Source organism: Oreochromis aureus, linkage group 22 (genome assembly GCF_013358895.1).
Source record: "Oreochromis aureus strain Israel breed Guangdong linkage group 22, ZZ_aureus, whole genome shotgun sequence".
In the NCBI taxonomy this organism is placed as follows: domain Eukaryota; kingdom Metazoa; phylum Chordata; class Actinopteri; order Cichliformes; family Cichlidae; genus Oreochromis; species Oreochromis aureus.
Window position 1 is genome coordinate 35,604,218 of NC_052962.1, and position 13,254 is coordinate 35,617,471.

A 13,254-nucleotide genomic window follows, 5' to 3' on the forward strand; every position below is an offset into this window, starting at 1 on the left:
GAGTACATCAGGGGGACGGCACAGCTTCAGAGTTTTGGAGACAAAGTTAGAGAAACAAGGCTCATGTGGTTTGGACATGTGCAGAGGAGGAAGAGCAGATTTATTGGACAAACGATGATGTTCATGGTCCCACACATTACAATGTGGAACCACTGGCCTATCTTTAAAATCCCCCTGTGTGTCTAATTTACTGTCTGATCACAAAAGCCTTCGATGTTTCTTCTTAACTTTTCTCTTCCTCCATGTTGGGGAACCTTCTTGCCAAACACCTGTAAAAATCAATAAGGCCTCTTTTATACTCTTGAAACATTTTTGTATTGTTCTTCAAACGGTGTGTGTGTGTGTGTGTGTGTGTGTGTGTGTGTGTGTGTGTGTGTCCTCAGTGAACTGTATCAGTCTCTGCAGTATCTTCCAGCTGCAGCAGTCAGTTCAGTTTCTGTTCAGTCTGACTGAGGGAGGTTTTTGTACGACTGTTTTTCACTGTGTGAACGGGCGGCTGTAATCCTGCTGACAGTAATAAACTCCTGCATCTTCAGCCTGAACTCCACTGATGGTCAGAGTGAAGTCAGTTCCAGACTGACTCCCACTGAAACGCCCAGAAACTCCAGAGTACCGACTGTTAGCATTGTAAATGAGGAGTTTGGGAGCTTCTCCAGATTTCTGAAGATACCACTGCAAATCATTGGTAACACTTGAACTGGCTTTACATCTGATAGAGACAGTCTGTCCTGGAACAACAGACTGAGATCCAGGAGTCTGAGTCAGGGTGATTTCTCCTGATGAACCTGAAAACAAGTAAAAGAGGAGAAGACTGAGACAATTTCAGTTTGGAGAAAAATTATCAACATCCAAACATTAGAGGATCATTTGTTTAACATGGAGAACAGATGGAAGAAGGTCAGTGCTGCTTGTTTCAGAGTTTCTCCATCATAGCAGAACATCATTGTGGTGAACCTGGCTGCATGCTGAAGCAAAGTTTTCACAGAGAGTCTCACCCTGAACAAGGAGCCCCAGGGTGGCCAGCAGTAGAGTCAGTGACATCATCATTGTGCTGCTGGTGTGTGAGTGGCTCTGAAAGGCCTGGACAGCCACTGATCAACACTGGCCTCTTAACAGCTGTGAGCAGAGAGGCAGGACACATATGCAAACACACAGAGTCAGTCAGCTGTTTCACACTCAGTACTGAAGGCATTTCCACTTTACATTATTACATATTGAGGATATTGAATGTTCTGACAGTGAATTGTAGTTTATCAAAAAAAAATATTCTGGTTTGCCGTTTTATACTGTGGTCTTTTTACAAGTGATTAGTAACAATATGTTTTTACCAGTTTGACATATTTAGGTGTTTACAGTGTAGAGATTTGGGTAGAGAAACATACCACATGAAGGAATGATGAGATGAGAAGAGATAATAAACTCCAACCATCAGTCTTGGACATGTGCAAAAGCTGCAAGAATGGAACTCATGTCAGTTTCCCAAAACAAAAAGCTTTGTGAGTTCAGATTTCCTCTGGTTTTTATTCTTATGACTGTAACTCAGCACATAAAGGTTGTAGTATTTCTCACTGATAGATGTGTCTCCACCTGTGAGTAAGATCAGGTGTTATGACTGAAAACTCCACCTCAGCTCTTAGTGGTGAGATTGTTCCATCTGTCGTTTCAGTTCAATAAAATGACCTTCAAGTATTTAACTGACTTTTGAGCAGAAGCTGTAGAAGCTGTAGAAGTTTCATGAAAGTTTTTAGTTTTTATTCAAATCTTCAAATTTACAAGATACAGTTGAGAATGATATTTTCCAATGTGAACCTGAGGTCAAAGTTGACTAAGCATTTTCTCATTCTCTGTCTGGTGGCTCCTTTCAGGTTTTGTCAAAACAGGTGAAAGGTGAGAAATTACCAAACGTAAATGAATCATGATCTCTGACAGGGAAAGTAATCTGGTTTCAAACATTTTTTGAATACATATTAATTTAAACATCACTGACCGTTTATAAAATGTGTGTGTGCGTGCGTGTGTGTGTGTGATCCACTGCTTGTAAAACGAGCTGGAATCCCTGATTCTCGAGTGTCAGCATAGTAAATGAGAAGTTTAGGAACTCCATCTTTTTGTTGGTGTCAGAACTGGTCATGGTACGCTCTTTGATCACTCTAATGGTTTTTAGAGGCACAGGACATTTAGTTTTTTAATGATTTGATTTAAACCAAGAAATAGAAGAAAACTAAATCCAATCCCACCTGGATCGTGACACTTTTACTGGTGTTAGGGTGAATTAAATGATATTATTCACAATTAAACCTGGGCACAGTGGGAAAAAGTAATTCAAAACAGAATGATTGGAATCTAAGTACTGATGGAGGCTTCTTCTCTGTACCTGTTTCCAAGTAATACAGAGTTGATGATTTGATGCATGAGAGGTTTCTCAAAGGGAAGTGAAACAATGTGTGAGCGAGTGACTGTCGGAGCAGATAAAAAAACAAAAAAAAAACAAAAACACGACAGAAACTTCTGGAGTCCCATGTGTGCTGCAGAAAGACAGTTCACTGAAGCTCAGAGGAAACCAATGGATGAAGGTGGGCTCTGTGAGGATCTCTGTGAGGTCACCCAGTGCTCCCACATGCTAGAGTCACTAAGGAGAGACCAGTGTTCCCATTTTCCAGTTGAAGTACTGTTTTACACTCCTGCTTTCAGTCTGCAGTCTCTAACAATGTCACACTCCAGATTCATCCATAATGTTTTTGTTACCTTCGTAAAGACGGCTGTTTTAAGACTTTGAAATAATAAATATCTTTCATATATGCAAAACCTTTGACTTTATGTACAGTAGTTACAGTGGTTTAAATTATTACTTCTAAAGGAAAATTTCAGTCACTAATCACAGGTCATTTTTTATGTTTTAAGGACTGTTTACAAAGTTCTCTCTGACTATGTGAATTTTAAAAGTCAAAACAATAAAGATATTTTAGTCTTGGTATCAAAGAACAGGGCATCACCCTTATAAAGGGATGTAATGTGAATCTGCAATAGGCAGAAAAAAACAATGCTTAACAAATGAACTGTGGTCATGCATATTTCATTTGAACTCATAACTTTTGTCATATGTTTTGCCACAAAAATGTAAACCAGAGATATTTAAGCAAAGGCTAGTGATGATTAATTTATGTCATTTAAAAAATGCTTTATATTTGACTCTGTACTGAATTATTAAATATCAAATAAATTGATGAAAACATTACATAAATAAAAAATTTATCATTTTTTTGTCAAAACAGAGCAGGTAAGAATATTGGAATTTTTTTAAAAGTATTTGATAAAAATGTTTGAAAGAGATCAAATGAAATTCCGTTGGTTTAATATAACAAATGTAAAATATATGAAGAAACAAATATTTAAAAATTTAAATGAAATTATTTTAATGTTGTTTTTGTTAACCCTATCTGTTCAGATTGTTATATTTCCTTATTTAAAAATGTATATTTTATGGTATATTGTGTAACTACAGCTGTTGATCAGTTCCTCTGTTTGAGGTTTTTGTACGGCGTTGTATCACTGTGTGAACGGGTAGCTGTTGTGCTGCTGACAGTAATAAACTCCAGCATCTTCAGTTTGAACTCCACTGATGATCAGAGTGAAGTCAGTCTGAACTGCTGTTGCCCGAAAATGATCTGGAACTCCAGACTGACGAGATGTAGTATCATAGATGAGGAGTTTGGGAGCTTCTCCAGATTTTTGAAGGTACCAGTTAATGTCATCATCTATAGTTGTACTGGATTTACATCTGATAGAGACAGTCTGTCCTGGAACAACAGACTGAGCTTTAGGAGTCTGAGTCAGGACGATTTCTCCAGATGAACCTGAAAACATGAAAAAGAGAAGAAGAGTTATTGAGATAAATCGAGCTCAGAGAAAGACGATCAATCAGAAGAGAATCATTTCTTTAAAAAACTATTATACACTGTTCATATTTCATACCTTACCTGGACAGCCACTGATCAACACTGGCCTCTTAACAGCTGTGAGCAGAGAGGCAGGACACATATGCAAATACACAGAGTCAGTCATCTTTCCTCATTGTGTCTGCTCTGTCATTACCTCTGTTTATTGTTTAAAATCGGGCTCTGGTTACTGGGCTCAGCTCAGCTTGCACAGTCTCTGGGTTCTTTGGTAAGTTATTGTCAGCTGCTCTCTGTGCACATGCTTGCAAAGAGCTCAAGTTATGTTAGCAATATAATTCAGCCTTTTTTGTCTTAGAAGCATTTTGCACTTCACCATCACAGCCTTGTCCTGTTGTGTAGTAAAAATAGTAAATGGACTGGTTCATATATAGTGCTTTTCTACTCTATTTGAGCACTCAGATTGAGTACATATGCTCTTTCTAACATTAACATGCAGTCATCCTGGAATAGATGCATCAGGGAGCAAGTCGGGGTTAGAATTTTGCCCAAAGGTATTTGGCTTGCAGACTGGAGCAGATGGGGATTGAACCACCAACCTTCAGATTAGTATCTGAGCTCCTCGACCAAGCCTAAATAAATGAAAAATAAAAGTAATGTCTGTGTATCCACTCCTAGAAACTCGCAGACAGTAACAACATATTTTTAACTGTAATAGTACAGTAACTCATTACATTACTGCATTAGTGAAAAATGTAATGCAATTGGAATAAAGCATTACTTTGGAGGCCTTTTTCGTAGATTTATTTGTACTCTTTCTAAAATAGTTATCTTATGGATAAATAAAACTTTAGAAAACTGAATGATTTTTAAAGCTGTTGAATATTAAAACATCACGTTCAGTGGAGGAACCAGACTGGAATTTGGAAGTAAGTCAGCCTTAGAGCTTTTTTAAATGTATTTTTTTTTTTTTTTTTTAGTTTGTATCACTGTGGTGGACTTTTGGTGGAATAACCAGACATTAAATGTTGAAGTAAGTTAATTAAATTCTGTTCATTATTAAATATTAGATTTTTTCTTTGCTTGTTAGAATGCTTGAATGACAGAAATGTATTTTTTATTTTAAATAGTTTCGAGATAGATGTTTGCCCTCTTTGACAGGGCAATTCAGATTAGCTCTGCAAAATTAATATTTTTTTAAGAAAAGGTTCATCATCCTGTTATCAGTCTTGGAATTTCCACCACATCAACTGTTATTCGGACAAATGAAAGTTTTCTTTGTTTTCCAAAAACAGGACATTAAAAAATACTTAAACTCATTGATATTTTTATTGTATCAAAGACTTTCAGAATTATTTTTCAATTCTGCATCACTAAATGTAAATGTAAATGAGGAACAATTTACGGTAACGAGTGGTTCTCTCTACTTGTTTCCACTATTTTCTTCAGTTATTTAGAATTTAGACTTCTAATCACTTTGAATCAAAACTTCTACTGTAAATGTGTTAACATCGTTTCCAGAGTTTGAACATATTTCAGGTCAAACTGTGTGATGATTCTCTCTGTGCTGATATGCATGAGAGGTTTCTTTAAGGGAAGTGAAACCATGTCTGAGTGAATGACTTGTGGAGCAGAAAAAACACCTGACAGAAACAGAAAACTTGTGGTTCCTGTCCTCTAAGCTGATTTGTGTTTCCTAGGTGATACCCGCCCCGCCCTGAAGGTGCTGGGTCCCTCCAGTGCAGAGCTGGACCAGGGGAAGGCCACGCTCATGTGTGTGGCCAACAAGGGCTTCCCCTCAGACTGGAGTCTGTCCTGGAAGACGAGCGACAGCAGTGGCAGCAGCAGCATCAGAGGGGAGGAGAGCAGGACTCCTGGAGTGCTGCAGAATGACGGCCTCTACAGCTGGAGCAGCACCCTGACGCTCACTGCAGACCAGTGGGGCTCCCAGACTCTGACATCAGGACTGGGAACACTGGTCTCTCCTCAGTATCTCTGAGACCAATCACTGAGTCTTTGTTGCCGTTTTTCTTGTGGTACTGCTCTCTGTTTGCGTGCCGTAACAATCTTTGTCTCTTTGTTGCTTTTACCGTTGTTTTCGTTAAAACGAAAACAATAAAAAATGTTCCATCTCATGAATAGAAAACTCATAACAAATGCCTCTACATTGATCCTTTTGGGTCTGCTGTCTGTTCTAAAAATAATAAAAATCTAATGAGTAAACATGTTCTTTGAGTACTCGAGTTTAACAAATACACCTTAAAATAGGAAAACGTAATAAGCCCAACCGAAATTAAAAAATCTGTGTTATATAATTTGAAATGGCTGACTACATTGTTATTTCCACATTTAATATATTTTTTAAAGAATAAAAGCCAAGTTAATGTTATATTAGCTATTTGCTTTTCATAATTTCTCATCTTGATGCAGTTATTTGACCTGTATTTTATTACACACACACACACACACACACGCGGCATGACAGCGTCATCTTATATGTCTTCTCCACTTAGGTAACCAATCTGTATTTCTACAATAAAATCATAGTGGCCTTTTGTATTCTCCACCAATCATAGAAAGGCACCTACACAAGAGATTTATATAATCGCATGAATCAGCATTTGAAAGTTAGAATGACAGAAGATGAGATCTGAAGCACCAAGAACACACCCTGCTTGGATGTAATGGGAATCATAAATTTATTAATGCGGTCATATGCTGCTGCACTAGACTGAAACAGTACTGTAGTTTTTAAAAATGAGTCTGACACATTATACATTATTATTTAAAATCCTTTCAGGATAACGTATAAAGCTAAAGCCATATTAATCCATACTTCCGTATCTTGTAAAACAGTCTGAATTGGGCTCATTTTATCAGAAGCTTAATATTTGGAGTTATTCTCGAGAAACCAGAGATATAGTAGTCATAAATTTTATTTGTTGATGGTTTATACCAGAATTCATGTTTTTGCAGGTAATTCATTGAACATTTTTGTAGGGTCTTTACCTACAATAAAAAGCATCTTAAAGTAACTGTTGTTCTGATCTGGTGTAATAAAATTGAACATAAATATAAAAATATTTAAAATCTAATAACTGCAAATGTTAGAATTGAAGCTATTATCAAATGATGAAATAGTTTACGTCTCTGAGCAGCTGCTGATTTAGATTTTCCTCTTTTCATTTCCTCTCCAGCTGAAGGAGGTTTTTGTACAGTGTTGTTTCACTGTGTGAGTGGGTAGTTGTGATGCTGCTGACAGTAATAAACTCCTGCCCCTTCAGCCTAATTCCACTGATGGTCAAAGGGAAGTCAGTTCCAGACTGACTCCCACTGAAACGACCAGAAATGATTCATGATGGTAGCATCATGAATCAGCAGTTTAGGAGCTTCCCCAGATTTCTGAAGATACCACGCAACGTCATCACGAACACCTGAACTGGCTTTACTGAGCTTTAGGAGTCTGAGTCAGGATGATTTCTGTTGATTTCTTGCAGACAAGAAAGGTGTAGTTTGAACACCTGTGTGCACACCTGTGTGGATGACCGTGCTTGTATTCAAAGGGTTTCTCAATGTAAGGTTTCTCCATGCTAGAGGATGTGGGGAGCCGTAGCCCCGTCCCCCAGGGGCTATGAAGCAGGCATGGAGGAGATCCAGGCCCCAGAGATCCAGAGACCCCAGAGTGCGAGAGCCCAAGGAGGACCATCAGAGGGGCAACGGTGCCACCCACCTGGGAAGAGCTGAGGAGAGAGCCAGAGGGGGCTGCACAGTTGGCGGTCAGCTGCGCCAGAGTGGACCGAGCCCCAGACCCAGAGGCTCGAGGCCTGAGGGCCCCCCACCCCCGGAAGGGGCCCGACCGATTGAACTAGCAACAGGAGAAGGAGGGGTGGAGAATGAGAGAAGAGGCAGCTGTGCAGCGTAAAGACACAGAATAACTCCAGCTTTGTGTCTTTTGTCATTCTAGCTGAAGTACGGGACAAATCATGTTCCTTGTCCCTTCAGCACCATTTTCTTCTGTTTGTCTGTGATACGATTGCTTTAAGAGCCGTTGCCCAAGCAAGGGGGTGGGTGCATCCAACCTCCTCGGCTGTAACTGGTGCAGCCCAGAGTCGATAATGACACATTGGCCAATCCACCACCTTTCTTTGTTTATGCCATTACAAAAAAACCCAACAAAAAAAAAACCCAAACAAACAAAAAACATCGGCCCACCCGGTATGCCCAATGGCCAGTCCAGCCATGCCCACAGACAAATTCTTTATATTTAAGTGGTTGCCAGGCTTAAGCAAAGTTCATTGCAGCCATTATTGAACTTATTGCTTCATAGTCTACGTAAAACTATGAGTATGGTTTTCTGGAAACAGAAACAGGCAATTATATAATTAGTAGATGACGTTATAATCACAATAACGTCATCTTCTCGACACAAGTGATATCTCACAATGTCCACAAGGGGTCACTGTAGACCATAAATTTCCTTCATAGCGCACGTCTTATAAGTTGCTAATAGTTGCTGCATGAATATGGTAAAGCTAGCATCAATTAAGCTAAACAGTAGAACAGTCCTTTAACTTAACTATCATGGAAGATTATGGCCGCTGCGATTGACTTAGTGCTAAATAATCATACCAACATAGCATCAAAGTACTGAGACCAATAATCTTAACATCCAAGTGTCACGTTTTGCGAGGTAAGCCGTGTGGGAATTATTAAAGGACTCAAGATGCAGGCACTGCTGATGTGAGTGAGCTTTATTGAGGAGGATGACATACAACAAAAGGCGAGGGTGGCGAGAACAGAACTGACAAAACCTAAACTGGGAAAGCTAAGAGTAAAACAAACCTGAAACCTTGAGACACAAACAGAGATGCCGGGGAACCACACAGACAAACCAGCAACGCACACCAGAAAACACAGGACTTAAATAATACACAGGGCAATCAGGGAACGGGAGACAGGAGGGAGACACTGCTGGGATTAATTGGACATAACCAGACAAGGGGAAGCGAAACTAGAAACACTGACAAGAGACACGGACCTTCAAAATAAAACAGGAAACACACCGACTGAACTCTACACAGGCAAACTTGACACAGACTGCGGAGACAGAACATAGGAACGTGAAACATGGAACAGGAGTACAAAGGACACAAAACACTAGGGATAATCATAAAAAAACAACCCAAAATAAACAAAACCACAGAAGATTAATAAACTTAAACATAAACACGGAGTCCACAGACTCTGGACCATGACACCAAGAACAGTTATAACCAGCTTCATGCCAGTTAACCTGCCAATGGAATAAAACTTACAGGTTCATTAAATCACAGCGTAAAGTTTGACCATTACATACAAATATTTTGGAGACAAAAGAAAGTGGAGATACAGATGAAGGTGGTACACTGAACCCAAATGTAAAAAAAAATAAATCCATAGACTCACTCTGAGTTTTACCTCGACTGACACATATCATTTCAGATGTTACTTTAGATCCAATTCATGATAGACATTTAAATCAGCAATGTTATTTGTTCCCATGATAATATGTTCTTTAGAATCTTATTAACAAGACTGGATAATAGGATCCATTAAAATCCGTGATGATATCAAACAGCCTTGAAGAACAAATCACTTTAAATAGTTTCAATCTTGTAATAGTTTGCCTAAATGACCAAGTATGATGTTAGTATCCATCTAGACCAGCGGTCCCCAACCCTTTTTGCGCCACGGACCGGTTTAATGTCCGACAATATTTTCACGGGCCGGCCTGCAGATAAATACAACAAAAAAAAAAATGATACAACCAAGACAAAAAATGTGGTATTTTGTAAATAATAAACACGAATTCACAGTGTAATTGTGTAACTATATTAACAGAGTCCTTCTGAAACGCACAAACAACATTGAGAGTAACATCCTCCTCTCTGCCCCTTAATACTCTCTGGTCGCTATGGTAACGCGTGAATATGTCTTTCAAAATAAGACACACAACTGCAACACGGGAAAAGACTCAGGGAAACCGAGTTAACGATAAAAACCCCGACCCTCAATTCTCGTGACCCTGTACCAAACGGCTCACGGACCAGTACCGGTCTGTCGCCCGGGGGTTGGGGACCGCTGATCTAGACTCTGTGTGTAAACCACTGTGTGTTGAACAAGACTGCACTTCATCACCATGAAAAGTCATAAATAAACACACATCGAGATTCATAAAGGTTTTATTTTTGAAATTATCTCCCAGTGTGGGAGATGCCATTGTTTTCATGAACTTTTGGGAAGGTTGTAGAAAATATAAATCCTCTGAGAATATTTGTATGTAATGCAGCACAAAGGACGATTGGACAAGCATCATAGATCATAAGCTTCATGTGTATGAACATCCATGAGGTGACTGTTTCATGGTTACATGTGAGGATTCAGAGGGTGTGATATGAGGTTAATTATGTGCTCATGTTTCATGTGGACTGCGATTTAGAAAGAGAACATACAAAAATAAACGGCAGGTCTTTGCAGCAGTTTCTGTGGAGCTTTACGACAAAATATATGATTGTGTTTTATTAATGTATAACTTTTCACTTACTATGGGCAATCAAACTGTAGGTTTCACAGCAGCTACTGAATTGACAATTCAGATTTTTATCTTCTTGTTATGTTTGTTAGTTTCTTCATTTGCAGCCATGACGTGTGAGTGTACAGCTTTAGAAGTTTAGACTGTAAACAAAATGTTCAATAAATATTAAGCATCTTCTTCTTCTTCTTGTCCTTAGCGGGCGACCAGCGGCGGTGGTCTGCCGCGCAACCAGTACGCTGCTGTAGGTGCCGCAGGTTCTCTTGCTTGACCAACGATTATCTTCCACGCTTTTCGATCTAAGGCGATGGTTCTTGCCTGCTCGAGGTCAAGTCGAAGGGCCTTCAAATCATCCTGGATTTGTTTCATCCATGTCTTCTTTGGTGCATTTCGATGCACCCTCCAATCGGTGGGGCGGGTCAACCAGAGTACGCCATGGGGGTAGCGGCTCGGGTCCATTCGACAAATGTGGCCAAACCAACGGAGTCGGCGGCGCTGGATTAGGTCGCCGATCGTTGGTTGGCTGCCGCAGCTGGTGAGGATGGTGTCATTCGAATGACGGTCGCGAAGGGAAACGCCGAGAATGCATCTAAGGCAACGCATTTGGAAAACTTCGAGCTTGCTCAGGTCGTGTTTGAGCATTGTCCACGTCTCCGCGCCGTAAAGTAGAATGGGCAGGATCAGGGTTCGGTAAAGGCGGATCTTTGTCGCCAATGAGATGTTGTTCTTCTTCCAGACGCACCAGCGCAGGGAAGCGAATGCTGCCGCCGCCTGCCCAATTCTGGAGCGTATCTCCACTGATGATGCCACTTTCTTCTCCTCGACGAGGGACCCCAGATATTTAAATTGTTGGACTTGTACGGTGTGCAGATCAAAAAACAAACAAACAAACAAAAAAAACAGAAGAAGGAAACGCTGGATCAAGGTATAACCTTCAGGGATCTCATCACTGTCCAGTTCCTGAGTGAAGCTGCAAGGAGCAGATGTAGTGAAGTTGGATGTGTTCAAATACCTGGTTAACGAAACGGAAACTGCACAGGAGAGGTGAAGAAGAGAGTGCAGGCAAGATAATTTGAAGACTGAAGTCCTTTGAAGACCAAGGACGGTCCCAAGCCCGGCTGTGAAAGGAGGAGGGTGGTCGCCCTGCCAAGGCGACCAGAACCGATTAATCGGGGAAACTTGGCTCGAAACCAATGGAATCTCAAATATTAAACATAAACGAGGTAACTTTTGCTTTTTCATGATCAGGTTGACACCAAGGTTTATATATTAGCGAATATATATAGGTGAAAAAACATTTGCCGACAGTCTTACGTTTTCGTGTTGCTGACTGTGAAGGATTCTGATGCTGATCTTTGTCTTTATGTGTGTTTTAATTTCAGTCTGAGTGGCTAAACATACAGCCATCATGTCTAAACATTATCTTAATAACTCTCACAGATCAGATCTTGTTTTGATTAAACTGCCTTTAGTTACCCATTCCCAAATTGGGCCCTGGAGTGTTCTCCTGGATGGAGGCAATTGGGACGGGAGGCCTGGTAGAAGGCCTCTGTCCTAACACCTCATCCATGAGGACAAACAAGGGCCATGTAGCAGCAGTGGGCTTCCTACTAGGGGTGGGTTTTGATTATCGATTTATCGATTAAAATTGATTCTAGCTTGGATAACGTGATGTCGATTCATTAAAATCCTGAATCGATTTTGATTCGATTCGATTTATTTTGCCCGAAACACCAGAATCTCAGGTTAAACCTCACAAAATTTCAACAACCACCGAACAGCTAAAACAGTAAATGAGCGCAGGTACACGGATTCTGCACAAAGATGTAAACATAAAGCGCGGACCCGGTCAGAGATGAAAGCTGACAGCTCACTAATTCTGATCCGTCAGCGGGTTCGTGCTTTGTGTTTATGTCCTTTTTGCGCTAGATTCAGAAGTTGCAGGTTTTTATCTCTCTCCAAACAATATTGACTGAACCAGCAGCAAAAGAAGATCCAAACTATGCTTCACATAAACATCGTCATGAATTCCCTCTGACTTTTGCTGTTTTGCTTCCACCATGATAAAATCACACTTCATGCAGAGCTCGTTGTCTCTCTCTCTCTCTCTCTCTGTACTTCAAGAACAGTTTCCCATCTAAAAATCTCTGTTTTCTGCATTATTTGTTTGCTTATTACGAACAAGTCTACGGTTGTTTACAGCGCTGTCCACCGCTGGTTTTTTTTCCCTTTTACTTACTTCCAAAAAGAAAACCTCATTTCTGCTGTTTAGGCTACTAAACAAATTTAAACTTTTTAAAATTATGCAAAATTGCAAAACGCTTAGCTGTGTCTCTAATAAAACCTCTGTAACTTTGCTCTGCTTCACTTCAGCAGCATCAGGTAATGTTATATGTTGATTAATGGTTTTCTTTCGTTTTTGATCTACTGCAGAATATTTTTAAGGTTATCTGCTATAAAATCCCAGGCCAGGAAAGTCACCTTCATGTTTTCTGTGTTTTATCCTCAGTTACTTTGACACAAGGGCATCTGCTGTGATGCTTACACCTTTGATAAAGTCTTGCAAGTGTCAGCTTTCTTTTTATAGATTTAAAAATATGGAAATGATGGAAATGTACTGATACGTGATCAGAATTATAATATTTCTGACTGAGGCAAAATTTCCCCAATTAAAATCGAATCAAATCAAATTGAATCGAATCGTGGATCGAATCGATTCGGGACCTTGTGAATCGGAATTGAATCGAATCTAGAAATCAGTGACGATACCCAGCCCTACTTCCTACTCAC

General features: G+C 39.9%; 2 gene segments (V, D, J or C); both read right to left on the bottom strand.

Moving 5' to 3' along the window:
- Nucleotides 1-477: 477 nt before the first annotated feature.
- LOC116334337 lies at nucleotides 478-1,161 on the bottom strand. The segment is given in 2 exon segments: nucleotides 478-785; nucleotides 996-1,161. Coding segments are annotated over 2 exon segments (360 nt in total).
- Nucleotides 1,162-3,546: 2,385 nt separating this feature from the next.
- On the bottom strand, nucleotides 3,547-9,146 carry LOC120435640. The segment is given in 2 exon segments: nucleotides 3,547-3,854; nucleotides 9,137-9,146. Coding segments are annotated over 2 exon segments (318 nt in total).
- Nucleotides 9,147-13,254: the final 4,108 nt, after the last annotated feature.